We start from the raw sequence: 26,552 nt of genomic DNA on the forward strand, positions 1-26,552 counted from the left end.
ATATTAGCTATTATTTTTATGTCTAAGTTACGGCGGATGAATCAGCCGTTGATTCTTCCTATAAAATATTAGCTTATATTATGTTGATGTATTTCAGTTTGTAACCAGGCTATATAAAGCCATTGAGTATATGTAGATCTAACTAAATCAGTGTTTTTCTTAGTCTAATTGGTCTCAAAAAGCATCAGAATTAGGTAAATCATGATTCAGGACCGAGGATTATCCATACAGATCTGAAAGTCTGCAACATTTTGCTTGATCAGATAGAGGCAAAGAGAGTAGTTATAAAGGACTATTTTATTTTAGACAAAACTGCAAATTTGGTCTATGTGTATTCAAAAAACTATGTGTATTCAAAAAACCTTGGACAGGGTTCAAAATGTTTCCAACTTGCATGGAAAGTCCAAAATCAAAGTTTTTCTGGGTTTTTGGTCTCTGATACACTTGAAAAGTCGATTTTGCTCTTTTCATTTCTTTTTTATATTTTCTTTATTTATTTTGGTATTTAAATAATTAAGAATAAAAAATAAAATCTCACCAAAACTCTCTCTCTCTCTCTCTCTCTCTCTCTCTCTCTCTCTCTCTCTCTCTCTCTCTCTCTCTCTCTCTCTCTCTCTCTCTCTCAAGAAAGTAAAAAAAAAACCCGTTACTATATTTTCCTAACCCTCTCGGCCTTTTCTCTCATTGTCCATCGGCTACATCCCACATGCCTCCATCTTTTTGACTTCTTCCTTACATGATCTGCCTGAACTCTTTCTTTCTTTCTTCTTTCTCACCCTCTCCATCACCTACTCTTTCACTCGCCCCTTTTCTCTCTCCATCGCCTGAGAAGTTCATTGTCTAGTCTCTTAACGATGTACTTTCCACTAAATTTGAGAAGTTCACAGCCTCACCCCTTACCCACGATGCAACCGTAGACGTCCAATGGTTCGATTTCTGGGTAAAGAGCTTTGATTTATTGATTCGATGTTGAAGGTCAAGGGTTGGATGTGGTGATTTAAGTTCATTGGGTTTGATTTCATGGAATTTATGGGTCTTGGTCTTGATTTAGTTGCAGTTTTGTAATGGTTTTTGAACATGGATGAAGGTCTTGATTTAGTTGAGTTACAGAGTAAAATCGGATGTCCAAGAACACGCAGATCCAAAATCGGAGGTCCAAAAAAAGGGAATTTTAGAAGAAATCAAGAAATCTGTGTGTATATATGTTCTTGTGAGTTTCAGAATTAGACTCCAAGAAATTTGTTGTTGTTGTGTTTGTTATGTTTTTTCCCCATTCTTCTTCCATCTCGATTGTTGTTGCCAGACGCAAAAGGAATGAGGCAGCGGAGCTGCTATCGCTTGCCACCCGTCACCGACCACCACCTCGTTGTTGCCACTGCTGTGAACCATCGCCACCTCTGAATGCTGCTTCCGTCGACCCTCCCTGTCCAGTCACCACTCTGATTTGAAGGTGATTGCCTTCCCCCTCTTATTTGCTTCGTCCGATCGAGTCAAGAGACTCACTGTGATGAGATTGTTTCCAATCGATGTGGGTGCTTTGTGTTAGAATGTGTGTGTCTTTGTGTTTGGGTTTCAATTTCTTTCTATTGCTTGATTTTGGATTTTGTTCATCAATTTGGGATTATCAGAGATGAATTCCATGAGATTTTTGAGAAGACGAAGAGAGAGAGAGAGAGAGAGGGGGGGGGGGGTGGGGATACTTTTTTTCTTTTTTCTTTTTTTTAATTAAAACAACATTAGAATAATTATAAAAAATACAAAAAAGAAAATAAAAGGGCATAATCGTCTTTTTAATTTTTTTGGACCAAAAACCCAGAAAAACCTTGATTTTGGACCTTCCATGCAAGCTGGAAACTTTTTAGACCCCATCCAAAGGTTTTTGAAAACCACAAGGACCAAATTTGCAGTTTTGTCTTTATTTAATTCACATATTTATGTTTATTTAGTTTCCTTTTATCTATCCCGCTATGTTTGGAGTTTGTTTTGTTTTCAAACCCTTGAAGCGATCCAACCCTAAACTTCAACCATGACCGGAGAGGGAGGTTCAAAGAAAACCAATGATGGCAAAATTGATGTAATGGATACCCACCCACCCTATTACATTCACCCTTCTAATACATTGGAGTATCAAAATACTCTATAAATTATGAGTGATAGTTAAGTTATTTTTATCTTTTTATTGTATAGTTTGGTTTCTCTCTCCGTATAAATAAAGAGAAATGGTCATGTGTTATTATTAAGATGCACAAATGTAGTTCCTAAAGAGAGGGAGAGTGTGTGGTGGGATCTCTCCTACCAAGGGAGAGTTATCTCTCCCAGCCCATGTTCTTCATGTAATATTTTATTTCTTTCTTTCTAGTAAATTATGGGATTACTCATCTTATGTTCTTCATTATATATGTATGATCGTTAAATCTCAAGATGTTCTTATTCTGCACAAGCCGGTCGTCAAAATGGGCTACAACAATTGGTATCAGAGTCGTACATTGAAGATCTAAGCGATTATTTCAACGGAACGACTCCCAATCAGTTCTCTTATCTTGATGATTTTTTTTATTTTTGCAAGAATTTTCGGGTTCAAACTCGGATGTTCTTATGATGAGTTTTTCTATTTTTGAGTGTTGATTCAAGCTTTCAAGAATAAAAAAAGTTGTTGATGTTCGTTCATTTTTCTGCTAAAAATTCAGATTTGCAAAGTGTTTATGTTGTTGTTGAAGAAGAAGAAGAAGAAGAAGAAGGGAGAAGATTTTTGTTGTCTAAAATATTTAAAGATATTGAAGAATTTACTCTAGGCATTTTATTTATGCTCTGTAAAATGGACACAAATCTGGTTTTTTTATTGAAGAAAGTGGAGAAGATTTTCCTTGAAGATATTATCAACATCTTGACCCTACATGCTTTAGGAAGAATTCCTTTGGGTAAACATTAAGATTTGGCCACTTCAGGTTCAGAAAATCATGAAAAATAGCCCTTTTTGTCGTCAGTCTGACAATGAAAAGCCTACCCGAAGAGCTAAAAGCTTCTCATACCCAAAGAGTCTCTCATACTCGGAGAGTGTCTTATACCCGGAGAGCCTCTCATAACCCGCAGACCTCTCATACCCGAAGACCCTCTCATACCTACAAACCTCTCATACCCGGAGACCCTTTTATACCGAGAGACCTTCTCACCCGAAGACCGCCTTCCTCAATACACCTCCTCGGTAACCATTATCCCTTACCATTTCAACTTGCAGACTACCTTCTCATCCTTCCTTACCCCTCTCAACATGTAGCCCTTCCTCCTCCCTCCTCCTTACTCCTCCCCTCTCATATCAACCCCCCCCCCCCTCGGGAAAATTAGCCCCTCTCAGCCATTTTTTTAATTAACACTCATTTATATTTTTTAACACCAAATTTTTTTTCAACCAATTTTTTGCTGAAACCCAACAAATACCTTAGCCTTTTATTTTTTTCATTAAAACCAATTTATTTCTTTATTTTTTATTAAAACCAACTATTTTATTTTAACACCAATTTTTGTCACAACCCAACCTATGATAGTCACATTGGATTACTTCTTGTTGATATTGGAAGAATTTATTATTATTTCCATGAGGATTACTCCATATCACAGTCGGACATCATATCTTTTTTCTTCGCGAGGATTGTACTGCAGTTGCGTCTAATCAACAAAATTGTTTCGCAACCTTCGCTCTACGGGATTTTTATGATTTGTTGCTCTTGATCTTCGATTGACGAACCACGTATCTTTAGCATGTGGACTTTATTTATTGAAGACCACTTCAGGAGTTCTGGCACCTCAGTTTGGGTACATCGGTATTTTTTAGCACAGCAGAGATTTTTCATGCAGAATTATTATTTGTTACTTTGGTATTTGTTCGAACAGTTTTTCAGTGACAGAATCAACCGGCTACAAATGACCGGAGAGTATTTATTTTACTCTCATTCTCTTGTTTTATCGAAACCCTTCATACATCTAGGGAGAGAATGGAAAGCTCTTGGTATCCGACATTCTCCATCCATATGATTTGTTTATTTTTGATATCCGGTCATTGGTTATCAAAAATAGGGAGAGAATATTATGTTATCATCCGGATATGTTTTTATGATTGTTTGAGTTTGGATTTTTGAAGACCTCTGAAGACGATGATTTATTTAGTGATGCGAAGTGGCACTGATTTTTGGTCATCGTGATCAAATTTTTAGCTCCACTAGATGTTTTTCGGATCCTGATTATTTATTATTCAGACTCTACCACATGATGTTTCATATTTTTAGCAGGTTATTCTTTTGAAGAATTTTGGGTGTGTTATGATTCGAGAACTAGAGATGTTTTAGAATTTTTGATGTCGAAGTGTGATTTGATTATGGAACAAACAGATTCAAAAGTCATTGATACACTTTTGAAGATTGATCAGCTTCGTTCATTGATCGCATCTGTGGATTGGAACCTCGCTCTTCATCACCGTATATGCTTAAGCCTCGGTACTTAAAAGACTTTAACTAGACCGCAGAGATTTCATCGCCCGACTTTAGAGATCACAGACACTTCATAGTTTCAGAGATATTTCAGCATTTGGTTCTCATTATGTTTCATTTTTATTACCTTGCTTGTTGGTGACTGTGTGTTTTATCCTTTTATCAGTGTATTTGTATCTCTCATCATTTACGAACATTTAGGGAGAGAATGTTGGAGCATGGAAATGTTCTACAAATTATGAGTGATAGTTAGGTTATTTTATTCCATTTATTGTATTGTTTGGTTTCTCTCTCCCTATAAATAAAGAGAGATGGTCATGTATTATTAAGTAAGAGTGCACAAAATGTAGTTCCTAGAGAGAGAGAGTGTGTGGCGGGATCTCTCCCACTAATGGAAAGTTATCTCTCCTAACCCATGTTCTTCATGTAATATTTTATTTCTTTCTTTCTAGTAAATTATGGGATTACTCATCTTATGTTCTTCATTTATATTTTTATGATCGTTAAATCTCAAGATGTTCTTATTCTGCACAAGCCAGTCGTCAAAATGGGTTACAACACTATCATGCAATCATGAGCAGATCCTTGGCCCTAATCTAGCATGTGATTCACAGATTCACAATTCAAATAATATCATAAAACATGTAAGGCATTTTGGAAAAACTTACTTGAGCTCGGCCGATTGCATATACCACAAACCTTTCTTTTATAAAAAAACATTCCTTTTTATGAAAAATCTACCAAATCCTAAGTTTGAGTTCAGGCATACCTAAGAGTATGTATGAATCCCTCTAACCAAAGATCTGATACCAACTTATAACGTCCCTAACTCAGAACAAAAAAAAAATATTAAATAAAACATCAACCAAATGTGTTTATCAAAACCATAATGAAATCATAATGTATCCATAATCATCCAAAATATATCAGAGTAAAATAAGTGAAAAGTCGTAGTGTGTGTGATGCGATCATCCTGAGCTCTTCCCCTTTCGAACCGGAAGTACCTAAAACATAAATTGGAAACCATAAGCATAAAGCTTAGTGAGTTCCCCAAAATACCACACACCATACATATATGTCAGCTTAAGTTTGTGTCGGGTCTATTTCACCCTCAGGACTATTTCACCCCTGAGTCTATTTTAAATCATATGTCAGTACAAGTCTTGACTATTTTTTGTTCAATTTTCTAAAGAAAAACAGTAAACATGCAAAACACTTGGTGAATGTTAAGAACTTTGCTTCTTGATCAAACTTGTGCTCTTGTTAACACACCAGAATTAGGATTACCAAGAGTTTGTTCTTCGGGATGATCACTTGTCCATTTCTCCATAGGTGGAAGTGATGGATCAAAATCCAAATGAGCATCTTCAAATATTTCTTCATCTTCTGAAAATTCTTTTGCAACAGAAAGAGTGTCATTAATATCATCATTTTCATTACCTAGAGCTTCAATATCATATCCGATATGTGTTCGATCTTGCTCCCCCTAAACATATGGATTTGTTATGTGTTGCTCCCCCTCAACCTCAACATTTGAAGCTAATGGTTGCCCCTCAACTTGAGGTTGTGTTGTTAAGTGATCCCCCTCAACTTGACCAGATGTCAAAGTTTGACCCTCTTCGACATGAACTCTTGGTGTCAAAGATGAATATTCATATGTTCGTTCATGAGTTATTGTTGAGTCATCAGAATGCTTTGATTCATTAGGAACTTGATTGTCTTCGATGTTGACCTCAACATTAATTGCTCTGTCAGGAATACCAAAAAGCAAATCAAAATCAACATCAAAGGTAAGCATTTGTTCAGAATCCGCGATAGAATAAAAAAGAAGTGATTTTTAAAAAAACTCATGTTCGACTCATTTAACATAATAATCATAAAATGTTAAATTAAAAGTTACTTCAACTCTTCACGTTCATTTTTTTCATCACCCTATATGCCACAGAATTATGAGAATATCCAAGAAATATTCCTTCATCATCTTTTGTTTGAAAATTTGATAGATGATGTTTCAGATTCATTAGAAAGCATTTGCAACCAAAAACATGGAAATTTTTAACATTAGGTTTCCTTCTGTTAATGATTTCATAAGGTGTGATGTTAAATCTTCAATGAATAAAAGAACGATTTTGAGTGAAACAAGTTGTAGGAATTGCTTATTCCCAAAAATATTGTGGTAAATTTGCATAAGTGAGCATTGTTGTAGCAGCTTCACATAAAGAGGATTTCTCCTTTCGACAAAATCGTTTTGTTGTGGTGTATAAGGATACGAAAAACTATGAGAAATTCCAAGATTCGTTAAGAATGAATCAAGAACTTGATTTTTGAATTTCGATCCATTATCTCTTTTGATGTGTCGAACTTTCTTCTTCAGACTCATTTTGATGCTTCTGATGAAATCAATCATCACTTGAGCAGTCTCAGATTTCTTTCAAAGAAAATAAACCCATGTAAAGTGTGAAAAATCATCTATTATAACAAGTGTGTACTTCTTCCCATTGAGAGACTCAATAGTCGAAGGTCTACACAAGTCAATATGTAGAAGTTCCAATGGTTCAACAATCTTCAAGTCGATGATTATAGGATGACCTTTTCGATGTTTTTTGCCTTGTTCATAAGTTGCACACAAAGAATCACTATCAAATTTTAGAATAGGTAAACCTTGAACAAGATCATTTAAAACAAGTTTATTCAAATTTTTTAAATCAAGATGAGAAAGCCATCGATGCCAAAGCCAATTGAGGTCAAAAGAAGCATCCAATAGGAAGAAAACAGAGGGTATGCCAACTATTGGTTTTATGTCAAGAGTGAACATATCTCCCTTCCTCTTCAATTTTATCAATATCTCCTTCGTTTCCTTATTTGAAATCACACTTCCTTCTTTATCAAAAAGAACTTGATTCTCAGTACCAACAACTAGTTGAGATATGCTTATAATGTTATGTTTCAAACCTTCGATATAAGCAACTCTATTTACAGTAAACTTCTCATTCGTTACTTTTCCATAACCATTCACTTTTCATTTTTTATTATTCCCAAACTTCACAACTCCTGCATTTTCTAACTTCCTATAATCTCTTAAATTTTCTTTCCTTCCTGTCATGTGAGTTGAACAACCATTATCGATATACCAATTCTCATCATATTTCTCATCTCATAGTACCTGCAATCAATCAGAGAGATTTAGGTACCCAAGGATTTTTGGGTCCTTGTGTATTAGTGTGAAACGTAGTGTGAAATGTCAAATTAAAAATCCAATTTCAAACTTTTGATTTCAGTTTATCAATAAAATCAACTTCATCAGATTTTTGGAACAGAAATATAATCATTCAATATCGAAGCTTCAACTTTGATTTTGTCTTTTTCAACCTTCAGAAAAAAACAACTTTCTTATTCATTTTAACTTCGTTCCATTTTGAAGTCTTCGAAAATGATTCTTATAATAAAGTGTTTCCACCCATTGATTCATTCAACTAATTCTCATAAGCCTGTTTGACTTTTTCTTGAGAATACTCTTTTGATTGAAATTTTTTTCTTTTACTTTCAAACCAACGATTGAAAATTTTCATTTCATTTTTTCCTTTGACAAATGAAACTTTTGATTTGTGCAAAAAAGATGGATTTGAAAATTGTGGATCATTAAGTTTAAATTGAAAATTTCTCTTCACAACATTTGTTGGTTTTGAAGAACTTGTTTGAGAAAAATATTTTTGTGATTTTTGTTGAAAACGATTTTGATATCCAAAGCGAGACTCTTTTTGAAAACTTATATTATTTTGTGAACTATTCTTTTGAACACTTCTCTGAACATGATTTTGACCCTTATGAAATTGTTTTATATTTGAATCCTCAAACACTTGTGCTTCATCAATTCGTGGAATTTCTTTTTCACTAAAATCATTTTCACTATCACTTTCATTGTTCACTATGTCTTCGACAATAACTAGATCTTGAGAATTATCAGTTTTGGTTGTAGAAGATGAATCATTTTTAGATTTGATTTTGAATCATCATTTTCTTGGTTTTTAACTAACGAAGTGATTTTAATGATAGACAATTTTGAGCAATATACACATTCCTCTTCCTCGATTTCACTGATATTATCATTAATCATCTTTGATATCAATAAAATTTTGTTGAGTACTTTGTGTTGAAGTCTCAGTTTTGTTCAAAATTTTCATTTGTTCATTTTTAGACAAAGTATCATCACAATATCAACCAAGTCATCATCATCCAAATAATCATTAATTTTAACAATACCATAAGCAGACAAATCATTTGGAACTTGATCATACTTAGCAACCTTACTTTCACTATCATATGTAATCTCTTCAACTAATTTTCACTTAATATTTATGACAGGGGTTAATTTTTGGTGTTGTTCCTTACAAATATTTGATGAATGATAGAGATTAGTAAGTTTACCATACAACCTTTTTATTGTGTTATAATATATGTTTCTTTGTTTAACTAGCAAACTATTATCCATTCTCATAGAATCTCTATTTATCATTATATTCGTAATTTTCAAGTCTAAGTTGTCTATCCTAGCTTTTTTCTCATCCTGGCTTCATAAAGCAAAGCTTTATTTTTCTCCAATTCGCTACTAATGGAAATCAACATATCATTCAAGTAAGAACACGTATCATCAAAATCAGATAAAATAGCATTATAAGAATTTAAAGGAACATTAAAAGAGATAAGAAGATCACATACATTCTCGGTCATGGGAGACTTCGAAGTTGTTGACACAAAACGTCTTCCCTCGATCAGCTCTTCTTCCTCTTCAATCTTTTCTCCACTCTCCTTCTCAAACTCTTCGAACATGCTCTTCTTCTCAGAATGATCACCATGGTGCTTCACATACATAACTCCATGTGTCAGATGATGTATCTCCTCGTCATCAGAACCAGAAGACCAAATTTAGTAAGTTCCATCTTCGTCTTTGGAATTCCTTGCCACCAAGGAGAGATTCTTTGACTTTGCATGGAGCTCTTCAATTTTCATTGAATAGTAGACTTCATCTTTTACTTTCTTCTTCTTCGCATCTTGTTTCCTCAACATGCAGTCTCGTGCAAGATAATTCTAGGGATGTCAACGGGGGCAAACGGGACGGGGATTGCATCCCCCGCCCCCAAAATCTTCCCGTTCCCCCGCCCCCGCCCCCGAAATCTCTATCATTTCCACCCCCGACCCCGCCCCCGAATTCCCTTTGTGACCCCGCCCCCGATTGATTTTGGGCTACCTTTATTGGGCTAAAAGAAGTTTTTGTTTAGGCTAAAAGAAACTAGTTTTTGGGTAACAAATATATATTTATAACATAATTTTACATGTTACAAACAACTTAAAAACATGTTTTTTGTTGAATTTTTGTACGTAAAACTCATTTTATTGTTTATTATATTTATATAATTAATATATGTCAATTTATATAATTTATTAACGGAGCCCCCACGGGGGTTTTGGGAGGGGACTACCAACCTCCGCCCCCGCCCCCGAAATTAAAACGGGGGTTAACTTTGCCCCCGCCCCCGTCCCCGATTTTTTTTTCAACAAATGCCTCATACGGGACGGGACCCCAACAGGACTTTTTGACATCCCTAGATAATTTTGTCCATTACAATAATTGCATTGTAACCAGAATCTCCTTTTAGCTTCTTCTCAACTTTCTTCTCTTTTTTCTTCTCTTTTACCATTTTGACACTCTTTTGACCAACACCATAATTCAAAAATGACTTCTTAACTGAGTTGGTATTGAAGTTTCCACCAATTGACTTCTTATAGAATTTCTTGACCCTATTATTTAAATAGTAGGCAACAACTTCGTCATCAGAATTCATCAAAAGACCTTCTTCATTCTCATCAACTTCATCATCAAAACAACCTTCCTTCCCATTGGTTTTCGAGACTAGTGCCAAAGGGCCTCCAAATTTTATTTTTCTATTTTCCTCTACAATCTCTTTGACCTCGGACTCGTGAGCTTTTAGAATATGGTAGAGATTCGGCAGTGAGTAAGTGTCGAAGTTCTCTTGAGTCTTAATCATCAGACTGATATCCTTCCATTCCTTCTTTGGCCCTAGAAATGAAAGTAATGTTGAACTCGAGAGTGGTGCGAACAACATTATACCTGGTGCACTTGTAAATTAGCTCATTGAATCGATTGTAGTAGGCTTCGATAGATTCATTTTCCTTTTGCTAGAATTCGGCTAACTCATACAAACATTGAGTCACCAAACTTTTCTTCGTTCGCTCATTTCCTTGGAATTTTTCTTTGGGTGTGTTCCAGATCTCTTGTGCAATATTACAGCCACGAATGTAGTTGTACACGACCGGTGCCAAAGCTCCATGTAACTCACGAATGCATCTCTTGTCATTAGCCTTCTGCTTGTTACCTTGAGCAATCATATCTTCAGCAGCACCAACCGTTCCTACAGCTTCAAGACGATCAGCATGATAAGGACATTTTTAAATCGATCTCCACAGATCTTCATCAATTGCATTGAGGTAATCTTCCATACGATCCACCCACTGATCGTAATATTCCGGAAACAACATCAGAATCTTTATGGAAGATCCAAGCAGATTAGCATAGTTCATCATTGTGTTAACATTCAAATTCGCAATTGAATCAGGTTAAAAAGAGGATAAACTTGAAGAAAAAGAAATTAACAATTGATTAATGATCACATAATCGTTAAATCACAGGGATCAATCGAAGAATTATGTTCTCACTTGCGGAAAGATTGAATCGGAACAAATGATTCAATTAAATAAAAACACGAACGAGATTCTTCAATCGATATATCAATTCCTGCTCTGATACTAATTGAAAGGATGTTTAATCAATCGTAAAATGAAATCAGAGTACAAATGAACACATGATGTAAATATGATCTTGTTTCAGCTCGTATTTATCTAGATTGCTACAAGTACAATTGTAAGAGAGAAAGCACAGTGCTAAAAATGGCAGAAGCTACAAAAGACTTAAGTACCTACTTTATTTATAGAGTAGTCAACGGATGCAAAATGTATAGCTGGACATCGACATTAAAAACGAATCTACAAAAATTCCTGATAAAATACACACACTATCAAAGTCATAAAGACCTTCGATATTCACACAACCTTCGCTACTAAGACAACTACCTAAGACTTTGATATATCACAACAAATAGGACTCTACATAATTGACCAGTTAACTTCAATCAAAAAACAAGGAAGTCAGACAACTTCATGTGGCTAAATCTTTCACCTCTCGGAACATATATGTTTAAGCTATTAATAAGTGCAAGCATGCTCTCAGTTATATGATCTATCCAAAACGAAATCTCTACTAACAACTCCTAGACAACATTTAAACAATAAAAACAAACCACAAATACAAAGATTAATCATATCTTAAACCTAATTTAGTTGGTGCTCTTCTTCTTCTTCCCCTGTTAGGATGTCAGGATATAGGTACTCTGATGACCCTCTAAGAACAGGTCAATCATCATCAGAGTCATAACCTAGATCTCCCAAATCATTGTAGAATGCATAATCATAAAACTTGTCACATTCTTTAAGCTCCATGGATCCAGATGAACACATGTACACATGAACTCGGTTCTTGAACTTCTAGAAAAAAAAAATCTAACACATGATGAATATACACATGATGAGTTGTTAAATGTGTACAAAAGCAAAAGATAATTGACTAAATGTGTACAAAAGCATAACATTGTTGGTCGGAAGCCGGTCATAATTGTATTTTGTAAACAATTCAGACAACTTCAATAGTAATATGTATACAAAAAAACATAAGTAAATATATATATATATATATATATATATATATATATATATATATATATATATATATATATATATATATATATATATATATATATATATATATATATATATATATATATATATAAACAAAACTATAGTATTCTAATAAGTCATTATCCTATAAATTATCCCTATAGAGTAACAAAAGTTTCATCAAAAAAATTTAGAACTAACTTTACATGTTACATTTTCTATAGACTCTAACCATCATTTGACACCCAAAAATCTTTATAAAGAAAAAAAGGTTTCATGAAAATGTTTAGAGCTAACTTTACATGTTACTTTTTCTATAAAGTTTCAAGAAAATGTTTAGAACTAACATTAGATGTTATGTTTACTTTTTCTATAAAGTTTCAAGAAAATGTTTAGAACTAACATTAGATGTTATGTTTTCTATAAACTATAATGATCGGGTAATTTTGGTTTCATGATCCATTATGAAACCTGGTTTTCTTTTCGAGAGATGATATTTCTAAAATATGGTGATCTTAAATGAACTCATCCTCCCTCACAAATATATCCCCTAAGGGTCCATTGAGCACCACCCCAAATATATCATTATACTTTCATGATTATTTCAAATTTAATACACAAAACCGAAAAATCATCATATAATACCGCTTATATAAATTATGGTTTCCCTATAAACATACAAGAAGCATAATTTAACATAATCATTTCAATAATTATTATTCCTAATTTAAAGTATATAATTTAAAATTTATTAAAGTTAATATCGTGGCCAATATTCACAAAACAGTAGATAATGAGGTAACTATATTTATTTTCTTAGGGACAACAAATTTTGCTGATCAAAATTCCTGGTGCACATGATAAAAATCAAAATTGTAGGCATTTTTGTGATCCTTTCATGATTTCACTTCAAAAACACATCCAGTGGAAGCTCTTGTTAGCTATGAAAAAAAAACAAAATAATTTGAAAGTACAATGTTATAATAACAAAAAAAAAAGTACAATAATATAATCAGAAAAAAGAAATTAAAAAGTAAATTGCTATTTCATAAAAACTTGATAAAGCTAGGCACCAGCCGACCTCGTTTGTCGCCTGAATTCGTGATCAGCATTTCTAAGAAACTGATCCCAACCACTTCCTTCACTTGTATCCAAATAATCATATGGAACCGCTGTCTTCAAACCCGGCCTCACTCCACACTCACTCTCCACAATTCTAAATTCCATTCCGCCTCTCACCGATTCCGGTTCCGATTCCGATTCCAATTCCGGCCATGTAAACAACAACGGCAATGTAAACGCACACCACGGGTTAAAATCCAAAAGCTTAACCTCCCCATCCGTTCTCACATACACATCAAACGTGTAACTTTCCGACTCAAATCTCATACTCACATTCTCAATATAAAATTTCTTGATTCCCGTTTCCAACTCATGTTTCTTTTCGATCAGAATCGGGTAAAATCCCGTGACTTCTCGTTGCGAGATTCCGACCAGGATGCGATTCCGGACGAAGCAACGGAATTCCATTTCCGGGTGGAGAGACGGGTACCATTTCCGAAGGGCGAGGAAGAAACGATCAGGTCTAGGGGCATTACAGTCATTACACAAATCATAAGCGTGGCAAAGATCGTGGACCAATGAATCGGATGATTTAAGCAAAAGGGCGATTTCGGTAAACGAGGTGCATTTGAGGGTCCCGGTTGAGCTGATCCAAGCAGAGTCTTTAGGGGAGGTCCAGTTGAGTTTAGGGAAGATGGCACCGCCGAGTGTTTTGATTGATTCGTTGATTTGTGATTCCAATTCCGGGAAGGAAGGTGGTGGTGGTGGTTGTTCTGATTCGTCATCGGATTCTTGTTCTTGGGATATAATGTAGTCTTGTTGGTCTTCGGAATTGTGGATTCTGTTGGGTAATGCATCGGAATTGGAAATGGAAAGTGGAAGGAGGAAAGGACCGGAATCATCGAGGAGATATTGAATGAAGGATTCCGGGAGCTCATGGATTATTGTTTTGATGGTTGTGGATTTGAATTTTGGATACCATTCTTGGATTTGGCATCTGTTCACTTCTTCTTCCTTCATTTTTCACTAAAAATCGTGACCCAAAGATGAATCGCTTGATCAATCAGCAAAAAAAAAAAAAAAGAACTTCAGTTGTCTCGCATATCTATATAAAGAATCCAAATAGATTTTTGAGTTCACTGATACTAATTTAGCAGATATCGTATTAACAAGGGAACATACTCTCTGAAGCAACAAACGCCCATTAGAGTAAAACCTATAAGCACAAGTTACATATTGCAAATGTATTTTGTTGTGATCAAAAAGCAAAATTGGTTTCACGATTTTTTTTTTCTTCTTAAAAATCCTAATGCTAGAGATATTAAAAATATACAGATAAAGATACCAGTATCGGAGAAAAAATTAATTATGGTGATGAAAGAACAGAAGTACCCAAAACCCTAGATGACAAAATGAATCGAAGTTGTCTTAAAATCAATTGAAAAGTTCATTACTTTTATTTGGTTTATAGACTTTTGTTTTCGTGAAATGGGATCGACATACGACAACACCTCCACAAGTAGCGGGTGAAGGCGACGATGTTGATGATGAAAGAAGAAAATTACCACAAATCCACAGAAGAGTTACAAAGAGATGAACAACGGTAGTGAAGAACTGGGGAGAGGCGGATGCGGCTGGAAGCTGGCGAGGACGAACGGCAGCTTTGAACGGCGGAAACGGGGAACAAGGGAGCGGAGTTTGTTTCTGAGAGAATGGAAGAAGGTGGGTTCCTGGGTTTGATCATGGGTGGGCATTCGTTTGTCCAAAAAAAAAAACATATTCATTTAAGTTTGGTCATTCTTTTTTCAAAAAATATTACTCCTTCCGTCCCATATTAATAGTCCATGTTTTTTTTTTGGTTTGTCCCAAAATAATTGTCTACTTCTAAAAATAAATATGTCTTTTACCATAATACCCCTCATTATTAGTTAAATTACCATAAAATTAAACGCAACTACCATAGAATTAAATGCAACAGAAGGGTAAGACTGTCATTTCCTTTAATAAAGTTAATGGTAATTAATGTTTTCTTAAACTGTGTGTTTTTTGTCTGTGGACTATTATTTTGTAACGGAGGGAGTATTTAAGTTTTCGTTGTTCAAAAAACAGTAAATTCTTTTATATAAAAAATATCAATAATTATATATTTTGTTCAAATGTCAAATATCACCTTATGATAAACAACATTTAACGGTAAAATTAAGTAGGAGGAAATAAAAGGTCTTTGTACAAAAAGCATCAACAAGTTATAAGTTTTATTCAAATGTTATCTACTAGTAAACGATTTTTGTAGGTTAAAGAATGACTTAACCTAATTGTTGTGACTTGGAATAATAATTATTGATATGATATTAATTGATATATTCTTTATTTATAAATTTATTTAGGGCTTCTTCATGAACGAACGACTTTTTCTCTTCTAATTGTTTCCTCTTCTATTAAATCGATGATCTCCAAGACTCCAACTCAAGCTCACACATTTCAAAGATAAAATATATTTGATGATGCAAACCCTTATAGTTGTGGACATCATTCTAGAATTTGAACATCAACCATGAAATTAAAACTAATCCTGCAAAACATTCATGGTTTGTCAACCAAATCGGATTTAACCGAAAGTTTTATCATGTCATTTTCTTATATATTTGTTTGGTAATGTGATTCATTTTTTAATATATATGGGTAAGCGTTTTCAATGGGTAGTATAACAATCTCGGATAATATACTTTTTTGAATATGTATGCCAATTTGTAATGTGACTACGACAATGTCACGACAAAGTATTGATGAATATTTATGTCAATTTCTAATGTGGTGAAATCTACTTATTGTTTGTATTTTGTCTAGCTATAGGTCGTGACTAAACTAAAATAGATTGCAAACTATTATTTATCTTCTAATTTTCATCAATTTCATTATTGAACCACTTATGGACATTTATCCCCTTGTTTTTAAAAATTTCAGTTGTCCGTTGATGAAGAAGCCCTAAATCGATTTTTAAAGGAAGATTGTATCAAGTAATTTCATGTCACTAATTATTATGTGATGTCACTAATAATTAGGCTAAGTCATCATTTATCCTATAAGAGTTGGTTAGTAGGTAATTTTTGAACAAAATATATATTTTGTTGGTGTTTTTGTACAAAAACCTTACTTAGATAGTGTTTTTAGTGTTTTTTAAACAAACTAAACTTTGATGGTGTTTTTTAAACGATTTTAAAATAAAGTTACCGCCACGAGTCATTTCTTTTGTTTTTCTCTTAATTCATTTTTACCAGTAAATGTAGGTTACCACAAAGATGACATTTGAAGAAAATATATAGTTTGTTGGTGTTTTTTTATACAATAACATTATTTGAATGATGTTTTTAACAAGCCAAGCATAGATGATTTTTTTTGAACGATTTAAAACATAGTTACATTTACAAGTCATTTTCCATATTCTAAAAGATGTATAAGTGTTGCATAATTTGAAAAAAGTAATGTCTACTTTTTTTTACTTTTTAAATAATCAAAATATAAAATATTCAAATAGCCGAATATTTAATTATACAACTTCAAATAATAAAGTACATTTGTGATTAGAGAAATGGTAGTTGCACAACAATTATTATGTTTTATTTTAAAAATTCGATTTTAACATTGTTTTATTTTTTGTTAAAATTTAACCGTTAAATTTACAATCGTTGATATAAATGCCGGTTTGTGGTCTTTGGTGGTGTGATGTTAACATGATGACTTGTTATTTTTTTTTTTATTTTTTTTAGTAAAATTATGTTTTAGGTGTCAAACTTAGAAAAAATAAATAAAGTAAATATTATGATAATTATCTAAAATATAGTGATTTTGTTATTAAAACTTTGTTAACCACAAAGAGGATAAATTAGCTTATGGACTTTTAGAAGAAGTTATAAACGAAATTTAATTTGTGTGTAACAATATTGGTCTTAAACTATTGTCTTTGATTTACATTGCTACATTTTTATTGGACTGATAATTAAACATTTTCAATGTAAATAATTTAACCATTAGGATCTTATTCCGCAAATTACCTTTTAATTGGTTTTATTTTATAAATTTATTTCTAAGTTGAAATTAAAAGACCAATTAAAATGGCCCTACGACGGTGTTACATAAGATTTTTGAGATTAGTATCTTCAATGATGGTGAACTTCACTAGATGTAGAGAAGACTTTAAAAATGTAAGTTGTTCATTCTAAGGTGGCTTATGATATCAAGCCTAATTAACAGTAACTAAGGTCCCGTTTGATACGTATATTTCCAGGTCCAAACATATCTTTCTGACTGAATGGACTGGAAAGACTGTTTGATTTGCACAAAAAAATGGGTCTTTCCCGGGAAGATATGTCTTTCTCAGAAAGCCTCAAAATCATATCTTTCTGTCTGAATGGGCCGGAAAGACAATTATGCACCAAATCTCGCCTCTTTCTTTCTTTCTTGGATTATTAATTTTTTTAAATAACTTTTTTTAAATTTATTTTTTATTTTTTATTACTTTTTTTCATCATTCAGCATAGTCAATCAGATGTACAATCAAACAACATTGTTTATTTCTAAGTCAGAAAACTTTCTCAAACAACATTTTATCAGACAACACTTTCCCAGACAGAAACTATCAAACGGGACCTAAGTCTTTAATATAGAACCTAGTTTGTTTAGACATAATCAAACCTAGGGGTTTAATGCTAATAACCTACTCCATTTGTGGAATTTTCCTTTTGTCAAGTCAAGGTAATATTTAGATCTCGTTGAGTTTGACGGTCTGACAAATTGTTTTTATTGTTATATTATAAGAAACAAATGTTCTACATAAGATTAATTTCTTTAAAAAAAATTGTGTTAAACATCAAGGCCGGCCCCGAAATTTCGAAGGTCTGTGCAATTTAACAAAATATAGGCCCTAAAACATACATAGAAAACCTAAAATTTAAGCAAACCAATTATAAATTTTCATATTCTATTGCAAAATACTCCACATAAATTAACATTTCATTCAATATAAATACACAAAAATAAATTTGCTTCTACACCAAACAACCATCATTCTATTAATCATTGAAACTCAAATAAAAACTATAACACCTTTGTCCTCTGAAAAAACTATAAAAAAAACAAATAAAATCAGAATATTATAATCAGAAAAGAAAAACAAGAACTTACCTTCTAACTTTCAAGAGTGCAAACATATCTAAAATTAGAAAGTTCTAAACCTTAAAGCTGGATTGAAAATGGACAGATTGTTCCATCAATTCTTATGAATTCCAGACAACATAAAACAGTAAGAATGAAAAAAAAAAAAAAAAAAAAAAAAAAAAAAAAAAAAAAAAAAAAACCTAGTTTACTTCTACACAATATAAGAAACGTATCAGTCTATCAGATTAATAAAAAAAAATGTACAGTACCTTTGATTTTTTACACTTCAAGAAAATCTTAAATCAAAAACTTCTAAAACTCAAAGTTGGATCAGCGGGCTGATTATTTCTTCAATTTTCTGAGTTCAAGAAAACAATAATTAGAAAGAATAAATAAATACTTCTAAACATCAGAAATATACCAGATAGATAAAAAAAATGGATAAGACATTTTGATTTTCGTCCCTAGACTTGATCCAAGATTCTGATTTTTGAAACCTCACTTCTGATTTCAGTTTGCTTTAGATTTTTGAAGTGTGGCTCTGAATTCCGATTCACTAATTTTTTAAGATTTATGAACAAGGAATTAAGAAGAAAGAAGCATAAACTAAATGCTTTGATTGAGTTGTATCTTTCTTATTATCGAGGATTGTGGAATAGAACACTGTTGCTCCTAGCCATCGTCAACTTGTTCTTGTCTTCCCGATGCTTAAATCGTAATCATCATTATCGAGAACCAAAACATCGTATCATTTTCCCCAAACGTTTATGATTCCCACTCATCTAATTTCTAATTCTCGCTGCCCTTGCATCGTTTCCTTTATCTTCTGACACATCGTACATGGACAAAAAAATGAAAATACCCTAATATAAAATCTAAAACAAAAAAATGGGCCCTAGATTTTAGTAGGCACTGTTCTTAAGCACATCTTGAACACCCCTTGGGCCGGCCCTGCCCCCAACTTCTATTATATTTTGGTTTTGTTTTCCTTTATCACACATAGTTTCTTACATTTATCATAAAATAATCATTCATTTTGTAAAAATAGTACTTGCAACGTTATTCTATTAAATGTCCGCAATCAAGACCGGTCCATTGATTTTGAAGGACTTGTGAGAGTAATAAAATGGGTCATCTAAATATAGTTTTTTTATATAAATTGTCATGAAGGAAAAGTAAAAAATAAATTAAATTAACCGCACCGTATACCACATATTGGTTATTTTCTAAAAATCAATTTATTCCCTTCTCTTTATAATTATATCAAACACATATTTTATTCTAGTGAAAATAGAGAGCATACTTGGATAATCCAACTCCACATGCATCTTGGATGCAGATCATTATGATGTCTCCGGTTGATGTATAGTTGCACACAATTAATTGGTGTTTTTGGGAATTTGTCCTTGAGAAAAATAAAAGAAAATTATGTAGCTTTTGTGTTTGTTAGACCGGAGGGTATTGAAGGGGTGTTTTCCTCATTTTTGTGAGCCACAAGATCCTTTTCCTCACCTAAAAACCAAGGAATTGATGGAAAGCTCCCGTCATTATTTTTTTATTTTTTTAATATATTTTATACATATATTATACTCATTTTGTAGAGAATTAAAAACCATGCATTTTGATATATTTTTTATATTTTTTAATAGGTATATAATTTTATAAATACTAAAAAATATATATATAAAAAAAAAAAAGAATTAGTCAATAGAATGAGGAGAGAGAGTGCGGCATCCCCTCTCCCACCTCTTTCCCGCGAGTTGCTTCCCTCATCCACGGTATGGTGTTCCAGTGAAAAGGAAGTTTTCCGCTCCCCTTTCCCGCTTCCATTCCGTCCGACCTTATGGAACATCTAAAAGGAAATCAAGTTCCCAACTTTATGTTATTCCAGCAAGTAACAATTATGTAATTAGGATATCATTTATGTCATATTGGCATAGTTGATCCATCAAGTAACAATTATGTAATTGGGATATCATTTATGTCATATTGGCATAGTTGATGTCATGATACGTAAATATAACAATGTCATGATATCGTAAATATAGCAACAATTAAATAGTTATTTTAGAAAGGGTCTAAAGGCCACAACTTTGTCAAATATTCCAACAATTAGGTGTGAGACTTGTATAATACATGTAGGGATGCAAATGAGTCAAGCTACTCGTGAGCTATTTGAGATAGGCTCGTTAAAAGTTCGATTCAAAACCAGTTTTAAACAAGCATGAGCCATGCTCGAGCTTAATATTAATCTCGTTTATTAAACGAGCTCAAGCTTATGTCAGTAAGTCTGACTAGGCTTATGAGCCTATATATATATATATATATATATATATATATATATATATATATATATATATATATATATATATATGAGAATTATGGTTTTAGGGTATTAGTAAACGAATTTCTTAATGAGCTCGAACCGAGCTTAAGCTTATTTATGCACATTTGACAAAAAACGAGTCGAGCTCGAGCCCGATTCGATCTTGGATAATTCTTTACGAGATTGAGCCGAGTTTGGTATAATAAAACTCGAATCGAGCCGAGCTCGAGCTCGAGCCTCGTATAACTTTAACGAGCCCGAGCCGAACCTGGCCAGGCTCAGGCCCGGCTCGTTTGCACTCCTAACTACACTGGTTGATTAATAAAATATTAAATATCAACATGTAAAATATTAAATATCAAGATGTACAATTTCAAAATAGATACAAACGAAATTATGAAAGCTATGTCTTTTTGATTAATAAATTTTAAAAAAGATATGACGTCTTTATAAAAAAAAATGGGCAATGCACGGAACAACAACGCAAAATATTATCCATTTATACTAAAAAACATCAAATAATTTTTGTGTCTTCTAAAGTTGTTATATTTTCTGATTTTTGTTAACAGTTATGTTCGGATAACTCAAGAAAAAGTTGGTTGTATAACATACGTGAAGTTAAAAAACATTACTTGACTATTAATTTAGGTTATCCGATAATGAAATATTAACTAACCAATTTCGAAAATATAATGGTTTTAATGTGTAGAAAAACAATATAATGTTTTTTTAGTATAGATGATAATATGTTAGCGGTTTTTAAGAAATTGCTATAATATTTTCAAATAAAATTCTTTTTGTTAAATGTTATGTTACATAACCGATAACTCAAGAAAATATTAGTTGTATAACATACGTGAAATTAAAAAAATTATATGAAATTATTAATTTAGGTTATCCAATACTGAAATATCAATTTAATCAAATACAAAAAACATAATAATTTTAATGTATTGAAATACAATATAATGTTTTTATAGCATAGATGATAATATGTTGGTTGTTTTTTAAGAAATTACTATAAAATTTTCAAAATAAATAATTATGTTTTGTTATATCATGAGGTCATATCTATATTTTTTAGGAAAACACCATAAAATATTCAAATAAAAAACGGTTTGATAAAAAAAAGTCTAAAACCTAATTTATTTTTTATTATGTCTCTAAAACCAATAAATAAAATAAAATTTCCTTCTTGTTATTTATTCCTATAAGCGTAAAAAAATAAAAGAAACATGTAATTTGCGTTTTTCTTTTATCTTTAATGACAATTGAACCCCAAATTACCTTTCATATTTATACAAGGAACTTACCTTTTAAATTTTTAAAAATCTTTTAAAATCTTAATTAAGACAAAGGTAGTGATTCTTGAATGAGAATTACACAACTTGAAATTATACAAACTCTCTAATTCTATTATTTCCCCTCTTAACACTAATCAATTAAATCCTAATTGATTTCGGTTAAAAAAATATAGATTTGAGTGGTCTAAACTAAATTCAAATATAATCCACTCTAACCAAATTAATATTCAGATGAACTGTTTTTTATAATTCGGTTTCAATAGACAAAATATTTTTTTTTAAATATGTACATTTGAAAATTAACGAACCTTATAAATGAAAGTACATTGCTATTTATAAAAACGGGCACACACATACATTTGGATACACTCATATAATGCTACTAGTTTTGTTTCTTTGACAATATCACAATAACATTTTAGAGTAAATTACACAAATGGTCCCTATGGTTTGGGGTAATTTGCATGCTTGGTCCGTAACTCATTTTTTTAACTTGGAATGACCCTACTGTTTACTTTTGTTACGTGCTTAGTTCATACTATTTTTTTGTTATGTACTTTGTCCCTGTCTTACCTAAAAATAATATTATTTAAATAGCGAAAAATGATGGGATAGGTAAGGTAAAAGTGATGGGGGTGGGGTTGGGGGTGTGTTCATTTAAATAAATTAAAAAATCAATGGTAAAATAGTTTTTTTAGGTAAGACAAGTACCAAGCACGAAACAAAAACAAACAATAGAGACTTTCTGAGTTAAAAAAATAAGTTAGGGACCAAACACGCAAATTACCCTAAACATAGGGACAGTTCGTGTAATTTACTCAACATTTTATATGAATCTATCGAGAAGATAAAATAACTATGACCATAGATTTTAGAAAATAAAAAAATAATAATTATTATTACAAGGTTTAAGAGGTAGTTTTATACTCTTTCCAATAATATTGGATGAAATTCATATAAAGCATAAATAATCTCCAACACAAGTTCATTTAGATTCAATCACATTCTGTTTTGGAAAAGAGATGTTTAACGTCTGAGGAAATTACTTCACAAAATATTCATTGTAATACTAACATTTCAACAATATAGATTACGTCCCTTATAATAACTATTGACCATTTTGGTCACTAATCACTTTTGCACCTATCTTTGTAAAAACACATTTAAACCAATAGGAAACAAAATATTATTATGTTACTTTTAACCTTTATTTTAATATTTAATGTTTTGATACCATGGCTTAAAGTCTATTGAATATTTCAAATCACTTTTCTTTAACCTACAATATAGAAAAAGTAAGTAGTAGGGGATGCGAAATTGAAATAAAACGTGTGATTAATTATATGATAAACTAGGTTACAACCGTGGAAACTACAGGTAAAAGATTTATAAAATCTTAGTAAACTAATAATATATAAAAAGAAATAGGTTATAATCTAGAAAACCATGTTTACATAATTGCAACCCCATAAGGACATGCATGCATATTGATATAAATGTAATCATAAGACCTCAAATTTATCATGTTATACTTGATCAAGTATTGGTCATATCTCAAGGCTTTTACATTGATTAGTTGATATTGATTTAATTAAATGTTGGAAATACTTGGCAACGGTGATGTGGTAATGGGGCAACCACATACCTTCTCTCTCTCTCTCTCTCTCAAGTAGCTTCTTGTTGTTTGGAAAAGCTTGGGCAAGCAAAGGAGCTATGGTGGAGCTCGACACACTCCAGCCTTAGTTAGTAGTCACATGGTACTGAGAATTTCAATAAGCTTTTGCATTATTTTTTTAAGCAAGCCAACATGCAAAAAGTGAAACTAAAAAAATCTCTAAGATTTGAGGCATTTCCACACACTTATAGTTCACTCAATCACTCATATCAAAAGAGAAACACATCAAGAAGTTGATGAATTAGAAACAGAGAAAATTAAAGCAAGATCATCTGTTTCAAATAGATGCTTGACATTTATTACATTATAGTTTAGAAGTCATTAAATAAAGCAGACATTCAAAATCCATCATTACTTAAACAAAATAGATAACTCCAAGAGATGCACCACAATCCAATTCTCTAGTGAATATGTGCATCTCTTATTCAACTAATCAATGAATACCATGCTTGCATATGAACATTACTCAATAATTATTGCAGAAAAATTAGAAACAGAAAAACTGAGACAAAAGTAAAATAGAATGAAGGCATAAACCATTTTAATATGCAAAAATTACACGGTCTGGTCCAAGACCGGCCAAAAAAATCTCCATCTTAATGTGAAATTCCATTGACTACCAATTTAGGAACTTTGTCAAGGTTAAAGAAATAAGGAAAGGTACGAACCCGAGGAATGGCTTCACCACAACAAAGGCTATCATCATACACACATGCATAAGGAAATATGTATTCGTCAATTTACTTGCTTATAAAGCTTCGTAAAAGAAAATATGAAGTCTCATAGCCTTTGTGGGGCTGCATAGTGAAGTCTTTATAGCATTCTTTCCCTTCCACTTTGTGAAAACTTTTTATTACACGCAACATAACAAAATTGAATCCCCAAAACATCAACCATTAATCCAGATGCAAAAACCACCATAAACCGAAAAAGATTTTAATCATAAGGCTTGTAGATGGAAATACATGTGTAAATATTTTCCGGATGTTTATTGTCTATCACCTAGATGATAGGATGGATCAACATAGATGACCTGAAGCAGAGAGAAAAATTAGTTCTTTAAATTTTATATCTTTCTAGATTCATATTCATGCATGTACTAAAGATAAACCAATATCAAATGTCAAAATTATAAAAATGGAAAATACGGGTTTATACATCATCTAAAAAATCTACTAAAAATCTACTTATTGTTAATTTCTACTTTTTGTTAATTATTAGGAAGATGTTTACAAATGGTAACCACATGCATACAAAGTACAAACTCTTGTAATCTCGAAGCAATGATCTACACACAAAGTGATCTAATTATAAATCACATTGGAAAATAAATTTCAAACTATTAAATCTCATAGATTTTGATTTAGAGGTACTTTTCCCGGTCAGGAATGTTCTTCTTATGCAAGAGAAATATGAAAGAAATGTCATCAAAGTGAAAGAAACATTGAAACTCATATATTTTTCATTTCTTTAGCCATGGTCTTCACCGGGAGGTGAAAAGTCGAATCGAAAAACGGAATATATGAGCATACCCACTTTTAATAGCAAAAGACCTATTTGTTTCCTGCCTCAAACACCAAATTCAAATATTTTATAACCAAGATCAAACCTGTAATGAAGATTGGAATTATAATTTTAAGCTGATACGATTTTATGCGTTTTTGAAGGTCTGAATTCGATGACAGATGAAGATGAGATTGGCGGCTGTGAATCGTGGATTGGTGGAGAATAGTCGAGAAAGGCGGTGTGCAAATGATCTATTTATTTTTGCTTTTGAGGTATATATGAAATAGAGGAAGTCCTTAGTCAATCGGATTCAAATTGGGATATGATTTGTATACTGATTTATTGCAATTTTTGATGATATATTAAAAGATTGTTGTTGATTTTGTTGAACACATTCAATCAAAATGGAGATAATATTGGGATCACAGAGGTTAACTATAGTTTCTACGAGTGAATATATTATATAGGATTTATTTATTTAATTTAATTAATATAAGATGAAGGATAAAATAGTAATTTAACTTTGATAGGAAAATGAATGTAGGAGATGTCATGTGGCAAAAATGATTCATTTATTAGAATAGAGATTGAAATATCATATAAGAAATATTGTATTATTTTGGAGAAAAAAAATATAGAATTAGTTGTGAATTTGAGATTGACAGAATAAATTTTGATGACATATTAAGAAAGTAAGAGAAATATAGCATATATATATATATATATATATATATATATATATATATATATATATATATATATATATATATATATATATATATATATATTCTTCGGTTTTCTAGAATTATTTTGTTATTATTAATAAAATAAATACATTAACTACATTAATTAATCATTTAATACAAAAACACCTCAAATTGACATGTGGAATTAATTTTATTCACCAAAGGGCTTCTAACCCAACGGTATCCGGTGTTACCCTCCCTTCTTGAAATTGAGAGTTCAAGTCTTACTTGGACATAAGTGGAATAATTTAGGAGTAATTTATTATATTTTGTATTTGCAGTTCCAAAAAAAATTAGTTTTATTCAAAAAAAACCACAAAATTACATGCGACAAATAAATGAAAAACATGACATATATGACAAAATTATTTTCATTTATTAGATTCGATCAAATTGTTCTATGTGTCTAACTTTGTTCCACCAGTTTTGGAAGGGACAAAAATTAATTGTATTAGTCCCATTTGATTTTGTTAGTTGCTACCTAAAGAATAA

The 26,552-nt window shown here is 31.9% G+C and overlaps 1 protein-coding gene across 1 annotated transcript; it reads right to left on the reverse strand.

The window, feature by feature from the left end:
• Positions 1–13,229: 13,229 nt before the first annotated feature.
• On the reverse strand, positions 13,230–15,116 carry LOC145074620 (uncharacterized). The gene is made up of 2 exons (XM_079020968.1): positions 14,915–15,116; positions 13,230–14,403 (listed from the first exon to the last, which is right to left on the reverse strand). The coding sequence occupies exon 2, from the start codon at positions 14,367–14,369 to the stop codon at positions 13,353–13,355; it is 1,017 nt and encodes a 338-aa protein (XP_078877094.1). The 5' UTR covers positions 14,370–14,403; positions 14,915–15,116; the 3' UTR covers positions 13,230–13,352.
• Between the last annotated feature and the right edge of the window lie 11,436 nt (positions 15,117–26,552).

Source organism: Lactuca serriola, chromosome 9, assembly GCF_051521515.1.
Source record: "Lactuca serriola cultivar US96UC23 chromosome 9, Lser_US96UC23_V15, whole genome shotgun sequence".
NCBI classification, from domain to species: domain Eukaryota; kingdom Viridiplantae; phylum Streptophyta; class Magnoliopsida; order Asterales; family Asteraceae; genus Lactuca; species Lactuca serriola.

Excerpts from the sequence above, each read along its gene's own strand:
- LOC145074620 (XM_079020968.1), bottom strand. The coding sequence starts at position 14,369 with ATGAAGGAAGAAGAAGTGAACAGATGCCAAATCCAAGAATGGTATCCA.